The following is a 15,834-nucleotide window of genomic DNA, read 5'->3' as shown; positions in this document are numbered from 1 at the left end:
ACATAAACTATATACATTTGAAGATCCCTATAGCCCTGAGGTACCGGTACAGCGATTTGTGCCCGCTGCCGTGCCCCAAGACTACGCACAGGTCCGACGATATTCCAAAATATTGCCTATAAACGTCGAGCCTTCTACAATTGAAAAGGTGCTCGACTGTTACTCTATCTTTGCATAATGGGCACCTTTGAGGTCGCTTTCCTGCTAGAAGGTGCCCGTGTGTAATCCTTGTATGACCTATGCGTAGTCTTGTCAGTATGACCTTTTCCCTTTTTGACCCATTTTCCGTGAACCAGGGACCGACGTCTTTCTTAACCTGCCACAGTTTGGCAGGGTTATTCCTATTTTGCCGAGCCCAGCGGTTTTTCCATTCTTCTTTTAATGTATTTGAAATTAATAACTTGAGATCCGCTGGGCGCATGATATTATAAAACCCTATTTTTTTGTCACAAAGGGTCAATTAGTTAATAATATACACTCCAGATTGTATCGATCCCGTTAACGCTGTTCAACAAACGTAGTGGCTTTGATTCTCCAGGACTCTCTCCTGTTTGGATGAATGGTTCAAGAAATTAAGGATCAGATCCAACGAAACTCCTATCCCATCAATTAACCTGCACCTTTGGCCGTATCCATACGTAATAACGCCTCATCAGTTTGCTGCCATTATTTGGGAAAATTCTAGAAGAACTTGTTCTGAAATACCTCCTTGAAAGCTTCAGTGTCTTTCCAATTCATCAATTCGGGTTCAGCCGACATCACTCTATCGTTCACTGGGTGTATACATCAGAGCATCCACCTGAATGCTGCTCTGATGATTTCTGCAACCACTATGGCATCCTTCCATTCGCTTATTACCTCATCATAAAATCCTAACTGTCCCAGTACTTTCACGTACAAATCAGTTCATCCTTTTCTCCCTTTCACTACGCCGATGCGGGTGTTCCACAAGGCAACATCCTTGGTTCCACTCTTTCTTTAGCATGTGTTAGATTAATCCTGAAAAGCCTTTCAATAAATGTAGTGGCCTTGATTCTCTAGGACTATCCCTCCTGTTTGGATGAACGGTTCAAGAAATTAAGGATCAGACTTACAGAAGCCAAACCCATGGAAATAATCTTTACCCTTCGCCGTATAACATCCAATATACGGCACTATTCCTCTCCCACCGTTCAATGTCGTCAGCTATTTGGGGCATTAAGTCGACGAAAGACTTCGACTCCCATACTTAAAATAGAATTTGACAAAATAAACTACTTAAAAGCTCTTTACACAGATCGACGTTCGTGGTACAAAATAAACGTTTCGACTACAAATGATCTTTACAGCCAAACAGGACGAATGGAATTGAAATATGGGGTACAACTATGCGTTCCAACTTCAGAAGAATCTACTCCAAACTATAATTCTACGAACCATCACCATTCCTATTTCGTACTCAACGTTACTATCCACACTGACTTTCAGATCCCTTTTGTCCTTGGAACTGCTTGAAATAGATACATAGGCTTCCATAGTGTGACATTTCTGAAAACTCAAGGGCATCCTCCCAATCACTTTTTACTATCTGACCGATCGGACTTTTAAGTATGGATCGGAACATCCTTCGCACCCATCAACTATGCCGAAGCTGGTGTTCCGCAAGGCAGCATCCTTCGTCACATTACCTTTTCCGCATACACTACAAACATTGCTATCAATTCCAAAACAGTACTCCTCACATATGCCACGATACCGACAACCTTTCAGCCAACGTGTGGCATCACACTCCTGGTCGAGCTCTCCTATTTGGAAGAATGCTTTTAGAAACGGAGGATCAGGCTCAACGAAAACAAATCCCTCTAAATGACCTGCACGTCAATGTGCTTCAACTCTGTTCCTCTCCCAGCAACGAATTAATGATACTTTCAAGTACGAATTAGAATATCCTTCTCCCCAATCCATGTCCTCTCACCAGTCCATAACCGCATCATTGGTCCCACCATTCATTTCATTCCGATACTGAACTCCTCACATGTGCCAACGGCCACCCTTTCTGCGAACACAGCGAAAACTAGGACCATCTCTCTTATTGGAAGAATGGTTGAAGAAATGGAGCATCTGACTCACGAAAACAAATCCCAGCGCATAACCACCTTCACCTCTAGTCCGCTGATCAGCTACAACTTCCTATCATAGTAACTAATGAGTCCGCTATTTGGGACGTTACTTGGACGCAAGGCTTACTTTGAACCCCCATACTCGACTCAAAGGATGGAACTGAATTGAACTGTGGAGTTCCACCAAGCGTTCAAACCTCCAAAGAATCCATTCCGGACCAAAATCCTTAACCACTACTCACGTTATCTAATCGTCAAATTCCACTTGTCCTCGAAAGTGAAAGAGTTGATTCAGATGCCCCCTTAAAACCCTTGGCCCTCATCTCACCCTTCCCTATCTTTCACCCGACACTTTCCCAATCCTCTAAGACGACTAAATCGCTGGTGATCTCGCGTTTATAAGTGTATTAAATGATTACTCCTCCAATCTTATAATTTCTTTGTCATTTTGTATCGGCCGAAATATAGGTTATACGAAGATCAGCGCGAAAATGACAGGTTAATCATCAGGATTCAACAGTTTTTGCCTCGTCGCCGACGATATACGATGACTTGCGTTTTCATGTTGACATTTTTACCCCTCGATATATGCATTTACTTGATTGGATTGAAACCGTTTTTGATGGACGTGTTAGTGAAGAAACGAATTGGTTTCCGCCTCCAGATCGACTGAATAACTGAACGTGTGGAGTACCACGGATCAAGTTTTCAATTACCCCATTACCGTAGCCAAGAAAAATTGTCCGTACAGAATCTTTTCGTCCTTTCAGAATTCCTTGTATAAATAATAACGGTTGCGAAACCATTCACTTTTTATGAGGTTATCTCTTTAAATAGGTAGTGTTCTGTTAATATAATAATCTCAGGTTTAATTTCTGAAATTAAGCATAAATATATGTATTTCAAATTTGGTAAACATTTTGCAGCATTTTTCAAACTTAGATAATTGCATTTCTAAACCCCGAGCTTATGTTGTTCTTCTAAAAAATGATTTATACAAGGAACAATATAATAAATCAGAGCTTGAAATTTCTTGTATAAAATAAACTGTATTTTAACGTTATTTTACAAATTTAACGTCTCTTCTTAGTCAAATTATTGTTACGTTCCAAATAAAAATTGTTATCAGAAACTAGGGTGGCTGGCGATCAGTTTGCAAGGTGGCTGGATCTTTTTTCGGAGGCGAACAGCCTGTCATTTATGAGGGTGCCGCCTTAAGCCGAGTGGAGGAGAACACTCGAGCCGTGAAGAGTCCTTAAAATACACTCCTTCGTCCACTTCTATTGATGTTAGAACTACATCCGTCCCTCATTTAAATCACAATGTACTTTTCCTTTTATAATGATCCTGAATGGTGTAAATGTTTGAACATGCGGTTAGAACCAAAGCTAAAAAAAACACAACTAGCATCAACATTGATTTTAATCACTCACACTCTCTGAGAGCAGGTCACGGGACTACGGGCTTTTCAGACATCGAGGATTATTTGGAGGAAAATTGTTTTACGTAAGGATTTTTTGTAGTTCGATTTTGCGTATTTCTTTTATAAAGAGGACAGTTCGGTCGATATGGAAGGCCGGCTGGAAACATACAACAGGTCGTTGACGATGGATCTAAGCAGTCGTGATTGTAGCATCTGCTGAAATTAAGTTAGGTTTGGTTGAAACGTTTTGTTGAAAGTTATATACAAACGTTTTGTGTCGAGGGAGAGTTTAGATCTGTTGTCCTAGATTAGGACTAGTTGTCTTTCAAGTAATAGGAACCGTCTGTTCAGTTCTGCACTTTTAAGTTGTGCATAGGGATTTTTTCCCCTTCTGTAGTCCCCCTGTTAAAGGAATGAATAAACATTTATTAAAAAAATATTTATACATTGTGTTACATAACATTCATTAAGCAGGGGAAGTGGCGGGGCACTTTTATGTCCTATTTCAAGACTTTTTCCTATCAACGCACCTTGTCCTAGTTTGTTATTATTTTTAATTAATCGAACAAGAAAATAGTGGGAAAAATCTTCTTAAAAAACCCACTAGGTATCAAATAAGATAACAATTAACAAATGAGTTAACAAAAATAAATAAATAAATGAGAATAACAAGAACAATGCTACACGGGTAATTGAATTATCACAAATTGTTTTATAGTATCACAGCTCTAGAGGAAACAATAAATATATCACAGATCCTAAATTTATGTATTGTGCCTAATCCTTCTATGTTTCCATGGAAAGTTTACATCATACACTCCTATATGTGTACAACAAGTAGTGTTCTTGCTGGAGGAGAGACCCATAAAAAAATTCCTGGACAGACGTTTTAATTCGGAATTAATATACTCCACTCCCGCTTTCTCATGGAGGAGGCCAATTCTGGTGTATCGAGGTAGTGAGGTTATAAACCTTAGAAATTTATTTTGGACCACTTGCAGTTTTTTGATGTTCGATTCGCACGTGTAACTCCATGCTGGGCAAGCATACTGCAGCATAGGTTTAATAGCTACTTTATATATAATTGGTTTATTTTCAAAGCTCATTCCACTCTCTCGGGCCATCAGCGGAAATAAGGCTTTTATAGCTATTTTACCTTTCGTTACTATATTGTTTATATGCCGAGAGAAGTTAAGTTTTCGGTCCACAGTTAAACCCAAGTACTTTACCCCCTCATGCCATTTTATTTTGTGTCCGTGAATGGAAATGGTTTCTTTGAATATTGGGCGTCGTTTTGTGAAAAATATGGCCTCAGTTTTCGGGACATTAATTCTGAGTTTCCAGCGGTGAAAAAACCTGCAAATCCTGGTGATGCTGTCATTTAATCTTTTCACAATTGTCTTAGGCCTCCAGGATGAACAATAGACAGCTATGTCATCCGCATAAAGCGCAATTTTGCAATTTCTCAGTGTGGGGAGTGGATTTATAAAAAGGAGGAACAAGCATGGCCCCTAGGATTGAACCTTGGGGAACTCCGGCGGCAATTGGGAAAGGTCTGGAAGTTTCATTGTTTAGGGAAACACGGAAACAACGGTTTTTTAAGTAGGCCATGACAACTTTTACAAGATATCCAGGGAAATTCATTTCAATGAGCCTGTATACTATACCGTCCTGCCAGACCGAATCAAAGGCCTTCTCCATGTCTAAGAGGACCATCCCAGTTGGGACTAGGGTTTATTTTTACATTAACAAAATTCATAATTGTAATATTACATGTGGCCGAAAAAATAGTAATTTCTAAATTTTTTACTACCTGAGGTCAAGAGATTACCGGAGACTTTGTGTGACGGATCTCAGCTGTTCATAGCTTTATGGAGATAAAATAAATAATACGCACTCTAAAAAAGTCAAAGGTTAACCAACTTTTTTGTTGGTTGCAGTCGGGCAAATATATTTTACTTACAGTGGCCAATCATAGCCACGAAGGAACCAAAGTCTGTATAAAACAGAAAATTTTAATTAACAAATATAGCCGTTTATTTTGATTATTAATGTACAATATATAATTGCCTTTTATATTATTAATCTATATGTGTTTTAGTTGGTTCTAATTAATCAAACTGATTATTAAAGTGGATTTATAATTTTTATGTAAAGTGTGGTTGTGATGAAAAATTAGGGTCTCGAGTGGGACTAACCACTTGAGCTATCGTGACGTCGGTACCCCGTGACACCAACTCATCATCTCCCGCACTTTACATAAAAATTATAAATCGTGGGTTCGAGTCCCGCTCGCGACACTAATTTTTAACTACACTATACATAAAGCCTTTTAAGAAATAAAAATATTTTTATTGATAATTATACATTTTACAATTCATTTTAGTAATTACAGGCAAAACTCCATGGTCGTCAAGGGAGTTGCTATCTTTAACATAATAATAATAAAATAGTAATAATATATTATATTTTAAATCATTTATGGAGCTACTATATTACTTTTATTCAAAATATATATAATTATAAACTAATCATCTTATAAACTAATTTATGCCACAACCCAAGTATTTGTACCATATCTAACAGTTTATTCAAAGTTAAATTAAACTACACTACTTTTATTATCTTGCTGCAATATTATAGCACTTATTATAATTGACTAATTATATATACAATTTCTACAAAGAACCCCTATTTTAGAGGTTTCCTACGTTTTCCTCCAGGTTTCTCGGGTTTTTTTCTTTATACCCAGAACATGGGAAACTCCCTGATAAAATTACATTAATCGGGTTCGAGTCCCGCTCGTGGCAGTAATTTTTCATCTCAACCGCACTTTAACATAAAAACATAAATCTATTATAAATCATTACTTTGGGACCTCTGGCAGACGGCATTAGCCATGCCATTATACTTCGTGTGCCATTCAAAATGTAATTATCTTTTTAAAATAAAAAGTATTTCAATCAATTAATCATTATTTTGGTTAACTTGGACCAACTAAAAAACAAATATTAAGTGTTTTTTTGTTAGTGACCAAATTTGATCCCCAAATATTAACGTTGGCATTACAGAGGTGTGCCATATTTGCCTTTACTTGTTTGGAGCCATCCTGCTTTTTATAATCTTGTTACAGTATTAGAGCATAATTGTGTAATTATATTTAATTATCTGCAAAGAACCACCGGCCCTATTTTAGAGCGAATGCTTTTCCCCCTCCAGGTTTCTCCTTTTATTGCTTACACAAAGAACTTTCGAAATTTCCCGATAGCATTTTCCCATTTTCTTTGTGGTCTTCCTCTTTTAGTGTTTCTAACTAGTGGTGTCCAATTGGTTCTCTTTTTGTGAAGTTTTTATCTGAAGAGCGGATTACGTGCCCATGTACACTTTTATGTTAATTTTGACGACGTTGAGTTCTGTTTTACACCTTTCTTCTCAGATTTATCTTATTCTATATTCAACATTCTGCGTCGTATTAATCATTGACTTTTCCCAATTCTATATAAAGTGTTGTTTTGCTAGTGACCAAGTTAAGCCACCTGTTAAACTTTGATTTTCGACGACATATGAAGTGGCCTCGGGGCTGTTAGCGAAGTGCAGGTACTTCTGTGATTATAACATTAATCCATGCTTTCTAGTTGTTCCTATAGAATCCCGTAGTAATGGTTTAAATTTATTTATAATTTTTATGTAAAGTGCGGGAGATGATGAGTTGGTGTCACGGGGTACCGCACTCACGATAGCTCAAGTGGTTAGAGCACCGTCGTATCGAGCCGAAGGTGTTTCGCATGCCTTTTCTTGTTTGGGGCAATCTTTTTGTTCTTCATTGTCTATTTTATGCTTCAAAATTTCCGCCACGCTAATAAAATTCTTCGTTATGCTTTTTTTTTCGTTTATTTCTGTTTAGCTCAACAATTGCTCCAAATAAATTGTTCCTTGGATATGTTTTCGTTCTTTCCCGAACAATCCTCATTCTTTTCTTCCATTCGTCATTACTAGGGCTGTGATTTGTATGCGATAAAAAAAGGAAATATGTAAATATATTTGGTAAAAAATGCAATTTAAAACTGCAAATTTGTGTATTGAAAAAAGAAACAGTGGCAAGAGGAACATCACATTGCTAATATTAAAAAAGAAAAACGCATTAAAAAAAGTTAAATTTTAAAAATCCGTCGTCTCATCCATCGAGATATCTCATCGATCGGTCCATTTTCGATGAAGACTTTTTTATGGAGTGTTTCATTCTATATAAGATCCGGGTGAGATTTCCTGAGGGTACTTCCGTGTGGAATGATTTTCCCTGTTTATTTCTCAAAAAAAACCTTGAATTAAGGGTGGCTTAGTTTATGGATGGGTATGTCAGCTGTAACTAAAGCACGTCATAAATCGGTATCGAAACCGGACTTTCCAGACCCAGCTCTTGTGGCAGCTTGTGTCACAAAGGTTTGTTGAAACTTTAACTTTCTACCTTGGTTTTCCTTGTGTTTTGCTGTTACGTTACATCCTGTGTGTAGAGATTAGTGACCGTTAATCGATAGTTATTCAGATATCGTGAGATGACCCCCGACCGCATCTCACGATATCTGAATAGTTACATCCTGTGTTGATGCAGGTTTATCACAACAAACAAAGTATAAAACGTCTGCATAGCCCTGAAAAGTCTCACTTGTAAAACTCACGCACATACTTTTGAACAAGATATTTCGTGTTTGCGGTGACTTTCGGCATTTTAGGAGTGGTCAGTTCACAACACACAAATAATGTTTTACGTTCGAAAACGCATGAGAGACTGGGTAATGGGTAAAACTGAGTATGATGGTAGGGAAAGAAGAGAACTGTGGTCGTAATAGTTCTATGAATCCAATTAAACTATTCCAAGAGAACATTTACAGTGGTACAAACACTATTCCTTTCTGTATTTATTTCAAGAGAAGCAAAGGCGACCGAAAGTTGGGCGAAAGCAACTGAACAAACTCAAACTCGTTCATTATGTGGAAACGGACGAATGGGAGCCCGTAGCTCTTTTTCGGAGAATTTTTCTTTTTGCCTGCTCAGAAACATTAAAATTTGACGTGCGACATAACGGTGTGCCGGATATGTTAAAAAATATCCAATTATAACCCACTTATGCAAAAATATGATTTTATGGCAATATATGCACAAATATGCAAAATAAATATAGCTTAAATTGATTCCAAATGCTTCAAAATACAGTTTGTTAAAACTGGATGTTTTAGTTAGCCAGGAAAAATATGCAAATGCATATATTTCACAGCCCTTGTGATTACTATTGTGCTAGTTTTGTTTTATATTTAGTCCTGCTTTTTTCCTTTTTTTTCTTATACATAAGTCGGTTAGTCTCATATGTGTCAGCCTTTTTCTTTCAAAACCGAAAACTAATTTAAAAAATAATTATGATAGCAATGACGGTTAAAGACGTTTTGACTTGGTTCCAATTCCACGGTAAAACATAATTTTGTACATGCAAATTAAAGGGTGTCCGTTCTGGATAGCAACTTATCGTTTTATGATTCAAGAAGATAAGTTTTCATGAACTGCTGTGTAAATTAAAATTGTACAATGAGTGGATCCGTAAATGTACCCTCCAAATCAATTTTTTACATAACGTCAATTGTCTATAGTTCATTACACACTATGCCATAAGAAATTCCTTTTTATTACCAGTATTACAAATGTTCTCAGCAAAACTAAAACATGCCACTGTGTCTCATTAAACTTCGTTCAAGTTAGTCAAGGCTGATCGAAGAATCCCAAAATTTTGAAAAAAATCGCAAATTTAATGTTGACAGTCCTGTTAGTTTTGAGCAGCGTTTTGACGCAGAAAGATATTCTCTGGGGGTCCTACGCTATTGCTGGGAATGAGGATGAGTCTGGGCAAATTTTATCCACAGGTTGGACTTTTGTTTCAGGTGCCAACAAAAACCCGGCCAATGTTGCGACCAAAAGGCGTATGGGGGTATGTAAACGTCGAGAAAATGTTTTATTCTAGATGATATCAAAATCCTGGCTGCCAACTTCTATGTTTACTTTTAATTGTATGTAGCTTTTGTTACGAAACAACATGCTTAGTTTTTTTTCTAGTCACTGTGACTTCATCAAAATAACAAATCTCTAATATTCACCTAAAATTAATTTTTATTGTAAAGTTTAATGAATTTTCAATTTTATGTTGTTTGGTATCAGTATGCTTCAATGCTAGCTATTCCAACCCATCAATTCGGGCTCAGGCGATATCTACATTTAAACAATACCACAGGTGGTAGAACCATCTCATTCTGCCATTCACTTCATTATAAAACCCTATCTGTCCAAAAGGTAATCTTAATTACGAAACATACTCCTCTCCTACTCAATATGCCGACGTGAGTGTTTCGCAAGGCAGCATCCTTGGTCTTATTCTTTTTTCATTATACACTGTAGATTGAATTAATCCCGATAACGCCTTTCAACAAACCTAGTGGTCTCGATTCTCCTGTTTGGATGGTTCAAGAAATTAAGGATCAGACTTAATGAAACCAAATCCCTGGAAATAATCTTCACTCTTCGCCGTATCTATCATCCAATGTACAACTCGATTCCACTACCACCAACCAAATATCGTCAATGCCAACATCAGAAGAATCCACTCCAGTCTAAAATCCTTCGTACCATCGCCCAACCTCCCTACTTGGTATCAAAAGTTACTATTCACGCAGAACGTCAGATCCCAGTTGTCCGCGAAACTGCTTGAAATCGATAAAACCCTCATCCCATCCCCCTAGCATCTTTAATCCCTAACCAACAAGACGGGCCGATAAAATCCGTTATTAGGCCAATACATCAACTTGCTCTCATTATCTGTAAACAAATTCGCTGGAATTGATGGTACTTGGTCAGCCTTGTGCTTTGAGATCGGCTTGAAAATGCAAAGCTTCAAAGATGTGCTTTTCCCCCCAAAAAGACGAATGCATTGCTCCACTTAGCCAGTCGACTGAACGAATTCCAAATAAAAATAATTCTTTCAGTGACAGAATGTTAAAACACGAAGAAGAGCGGCTAAGAAACTATCTTTTTCAACAAACCACAGTTTATTTTAGTTTGAAAATTTGGTTGTGCCGCAAAGAAGGAGATGCTTTAGAAGTTAGACGCTCGTTTTCACAAGTTAATTTTCTTAAGAACGCTTAATAATCCAATTTTTACCCTTTTAACTGTTTTACGTCAACCTGTTCAGTCGGCAAAAGATTTAATAGCTCTAATTACAATAGGTCTGTAAGTTTTGCATCATTAACACTTTATTTTACTTTTCGCTTCATTTTCTTTGAGTTGTCTTGATTATTGCTTTACTAAATTAATTAACCTGAATTATTAACTTTTGTACATAGAAGGACATAAGAGGAGCGATACACAAGCTATTGTGATACATGTAAATAAAATTCCTATTTGGACTTCCCCAAATGATGTCTAATTTATCCTTTCTAATTATGTTCAACCTCTTGAAAAATGATTTCGTTTACAAAAAAGTGATACCTCCGATATTGGTCTCCTCTGCTTCGAGGACATCTCCGTTTACAGAACGGTTACAGATGCACCGGCTTGGAAGATTCATTTTTTATGTTTTTAACACTACTAATGCACTCTACAGCACTCTACTAATGCAACAATCTAAATAATGTAGAAGGACACTGCTATGAAAACGAAAATCTCTTTTTAGAGGACACCTCCGTTTACAGACGGTTACCTACGCACAGGTACGGAAGATTAATTTTTTTATGTTTTAACATATTTACTTATGTGACAATTTAAATGAAGAAAAAACACCCTATTATGGAAGCCAAAACATATCTCTTAGAGGACACCTCACGAGAGAGAACAAAAGTAGTGACATTGTCTCTTAGCAACAGGTTACACAGTGTATACTTTTGTGCTGGATATGATTTTTGCAAGACCATTTTCTAAACACCGATTTCATGTTACCGTGGAGTTCGTAAGGTCTATTTGTTTAGGTAAGGTAAGGATTATGGCTGGGATTAGAAATTGGCATAATCGTTAAGATTAAGTAAAAATACACATTATATGTAGTATCTGTAGCATATACAGACAGCTATGTGTTATCAGATGAAAAAATTTCTCTTTAGAGGAAATTTTCCGAAAGAGGGCATAGTGGCACTATGAATCTCCTTGCTCCCTCTAATCTGACTTTTGTACTGACTTTTCAACCTTATCTTTCTCCCACAGTGTCTTCCACTGGTGCCACTCTTCGTCCCGATTAAGTCTCCGTCCTCTCCCTAATCCATCACTCCTTGTCTCCTTCAAGGTTCAAACAACACCGCTTCCCTTTTTTACGGTTACATTAATGATTTCCTATTGTTAAGGTATATGGGTAATAAGAAAAATGAGATCTTGCAATATGTCTTTAACCCTATCTGGAAACTTAAAAAAGTGCGGGGGACTGGGCAATGGTGTTTATTGTTAATTGATTAATAATGATATGTTTAATGCAAATTGTATCTCTGGGAACAAATTATACTACTATAAATTTTAAAAAACCTATGGGTTAAGGTTAAAAAATATCGAGATTTTACGATATTTTTGAGGTGCAAGGCATATTTATTGAACTGTTACAATTTTTTTTAAGTTCAGTAACATTATTAATGAAGGCAGTGATAATGATCAAAAGCTGGGCAGTAAAAGATTTCTTTTGTTAAACCCGGTTTTTTCCATGAACTTATTATTATGAAACTAATCTATATATCCAACCGTTATGATTATTGTATGCAATCTCGTGATTCATGTAACATAATTTAAGCAAAACGTCGGTTTTTTTATGGATTTGTCTGGCTCACTTTGTACTGGATTTTGTAACTAATTTTTTCAAAAGCTACTCAGCCATGCGAAGATTGTGTAACGAGACGTTTGCAAGTTGCACAATCGAAATAAATTTGTTTTAATGAAAGTGTCGCGGACAAATACACGTGAATTTATGTGCTCTCTATAAGAAAGAAACATATTATGCATTCCTCTCGAATAAATCCATAGACAAGTTGGAAGGACATGGAAGCCTTGCTCATTTGTATTTTTTTTTACTCGAAAGAAATTGCATTAATTTATTTACATGTGTCTAACATTTCACATCAGCCAAAACCACAGATTATGTAGATTAAAAGAGTACTGGAATAAAGATTATCAGTCATCTTCTTCTTTGTTCCAAGGGATGATCGATCTGTCGTTTGCCTCATTGACTCTGGCAACTATGGTAGAATGGGCTCCATTGCCCTACTTTTCCCTTGGGTGACCTCTTCCCAATAGTCTTGAGGAGTTCTGTTACGTCTCCGCGTCAGTAACATTTCCTTCTCTCACAGTAGACCTCAACAGAGATCAACCGGGCTCATTGAGAGGATCAACTGGGCTGCAAGTTTATCGATCCCCAGGACACGTGGGTCTATCTGCGGTGGAACGAAGACTGGGCCCGAGCTCACGCGGAGAAAAGGAGAGCCTTTCAGCGATTCAGAAGGCAACCGACGGAGGGTAAACTGATTATGTATAAAGGGAAAAGAGCCTGTGTATACCTCTCTTTGGCCGAAGTAGAACTCCGTCGGTGCCGTTAGTTGTAGGTTAATCCTCACCTGATTAAAGAAGGACCATGCGGGGTTCACACACTGACTTTCGGGCCAAAGTCCGCGTATGCGTTCGATATGTAGAGAAAGGTTGCTCGATGTGTGCCACCTACTTGGAGGGAGCAATTCCTTGGCTCCGTACAGAGAGCGCGTAGGAATGCCACCCGATATGAGAAATATGCTTGAGCACAGCAGCGATGATCTGGGTCCCCTGTTCCAATTTTGGGAGGAAACAGGACTGTTTTACTGTAGTATACTGTAGTATATTGCTTGTGTTTCATTGTGTATTGATAAAAAAAGTTTTTTTTTGGCCTAACCTTTCGGCATTAGCCATAAACCTATTTCCACGTGAGACAGACGGAGTGCCATCGCCGCCCAGGGAAATATAGCGGGTTAACTTTTTTTTCTCTTTTTTCTTTTTTAAGAATGTATTTATTAGCGGTAATGTGTAGAGTAAGAAGGTCGATGGTGGAATATTTGAGTATCCTATTGACACTCAATTAGATTAATTATGTATAGCATTTTTCAGACAAATTAAACCTTTTTCAACCCAATTAACCTTGTTTAAACTAAATTAACCCTTTTTCCAACCTTTTTTCAGTAGATGTATTGCGCTCACTGGCCAGCTTCAGGTTGTTAATCAACCTCCCGATATGAGAAACTCTTGAGTACGACAGCGGTTATTTGGATCCCCTGTTCCGATTCTTGGGGGAAACAGGGTCGTTTTATTTTATATAGTAATGATAATTTTTGTGTACCTAGTATGTGTTGAGGGTGAATGTATTTATTAGCGTCAATATACTTATTAGCCTGAATGTGTGGTGTGAGAGTGTTGATGGCGGAATGATTGTCTGATGGTACACTTTTCTTTCTTTCCTTCATCAATTTTGGATCAACATGACTGGATAGCATATTTTCCTATAAATTCCCTTAGCAACCTTTAAGGAACAGCCGCCTCTATATCCCAGCCAAAGAATTCTCTTTTGAAGTAAGAAGACTATGAAATAGGCCAACACCACTTTCTTGAGAATCCAGTCTTACATGTGACATAGGGCACAGTAGGCTGTTATGAGTTAAGATTGGTGTACAACTAGTTTCAAACTCTCAACTTCAAAACACGCAGCGTCAGTTTTTTCTTTTTTTTTCCCATCCACCGCCCCGCCGTACCTGAGGGAGACCCCATACCGGCGGACTTCGGCCACTAGACTAACTTATTTTCTTGTATGGGGGAAAATGGAAGCATAACGCCTTCCTTATGCCACGCTCTAAACGAGGGGCACGAGGAAGGTTAGGGGTATATATATTTTTCCTCTCTGTATTACTTAAATTGACCTAATCTAATAGGTCTCCCCCTTGCAGGTTACTCCTTTTCGCACAGTAATATCATACAATCATTACATAAAATTACAAAATTAAAATTATAAAAACTATATAAAATTACAAAACAATATAAATATACTAATTTAAGCAATGAAGAACAATCACAGTTTTAGGTACTATATAACAATGTTAACTTATTTTTAAAGAAGTAACCAGCCCGGAATTATCTGTACTAAGGTTATACACTTAAATATATCACAGTTTAATCACAGGTAGTTTAGAAAGTTTTTTTTTCAGGTTCTTGGTTTACTACCCGCTAGGATGCTCTGTGTAAGCTGTTTGAACACATGATATGTTTGCTCGCTTTTCACAAGTTCCTTCAATTCTGGAGGCCATGTATTCTGAAAACTGTTTCGCAGGTCCTGTCGAAGTTGTACAAAGCTTGGGCAGAAGAATAGCTTGTGTCGTACGTCTTCATGAACATTGCATAACTGACAGTTTGGGGTATTAGCTCTCTTCAATTTGTGCAGATAAACTGCAAAGTTTCCATGCCCCGTAAGCATTTGAGAGCAAAAATCTGGTTGAACCCAACTCTGCTTTTTTCTTTCTTTAATGATGGGAAAGAACTCATAAGTAAGCCTGCCCTTGATACTACTTTCCCATCTGCTTTGCCAGGTGTCGGTTACCCATTCGTTCAGAAAAGTTTGGCGCTGGCTGTTGGACGCAGCGTCAGTTTACGCACCATGAAAGAAATGTGACAGTCAAAAGGAAGGCTATAGTGAAGTTCAATACGCAAAAATTTTGTGTTGTTCACAATATCCAATTGACCACCCGAAACATTATGCGAAGAGGGAATTTCAATGTTACCAGTTCTTTCCAGCTGAATTTATGAATTCGAATTTAAGTAAAACTTGCTCCAATCACCTCAATTACCTTGCTGTAATCGCAAACAATTTTGTCTTTCATGCGACCTGGACGAGCTTTTTTGATATTTTCTCAATAAAATGGCCGTTAAAACAATAATTATTAATCCATTTACGATTTAGCGGTCAATTGACCAAGTTACTTCTTTCAATTAATATTCTTTCTATGTAAGGTCTTGGTTGAGACAAAAAAGTCAGTGTCACGAGCGGGATTCGAACATACGACCTTCGGCTAAATACGCCGCTACTCTACCACTTGAGCTATCGTGACTATTAATGTTTGCGACGACCCGGATACTAACAAACCGAAAAGAACAAAAATGGCGATTTCACATAAGAGGTGAGTCGAACATAATCCTATAATCCTAAAACGAGCAAATTTTTATATTAATAAAACATCCCTCCGGCATAAAGAGGATTATCTGTGCTATTTTATTCCTATCATGATATTTGTTGAT

The 15,834-nt window shown here is 37.5% G+C and overlaps 1 protein-coding gene across 5 annotated transcripts in view; it reads left to right on the top strand.

The window, feature by feature from the left end:
• Positions 1-15,834, top strand: part of LOC106668912 — a gene marked incomplete in the record, with an annotated part of 294,536 nt that overhangs the window by 20,142 nt on the left and 258,560 nt on the right. For 4 of the 5 annotated variants that reach the window (XM_014398098.2, XM_014398095.2, XM_014398096.2 and 1 more), the window contains 1 exon segment: positions 9,450-9,496. In XM_014398098.2, coding sequence (XP_014253584.2) covers positions 9,471-9,496 — 26 coding nt within the window. 5 annotated transcript variants of the gene reach the window in all.

Source organism: Cimex lectularius, unplaced genomic scaffold (genome assembly GCF_000648675.2).
Source record: "Cimex lectularius strain Harlan isolate CLEC.00 unplaced genomic scaffold, Clec_2.1 scaffold66, whole genome shotgun sequence".
NCBI classification, from domain to species: domain Eukaryota; kingdom Metazoa; phylum Arthropoda; class Insecta; order Hemiptera; family Cimicidae; genus Cimex; species Cimex lectularius.
The sequence above is the reverse complement of the archived record's forward strand: the minus strand, read 5'-3'. Positions and strand labels throughout refer to the sequence as shown.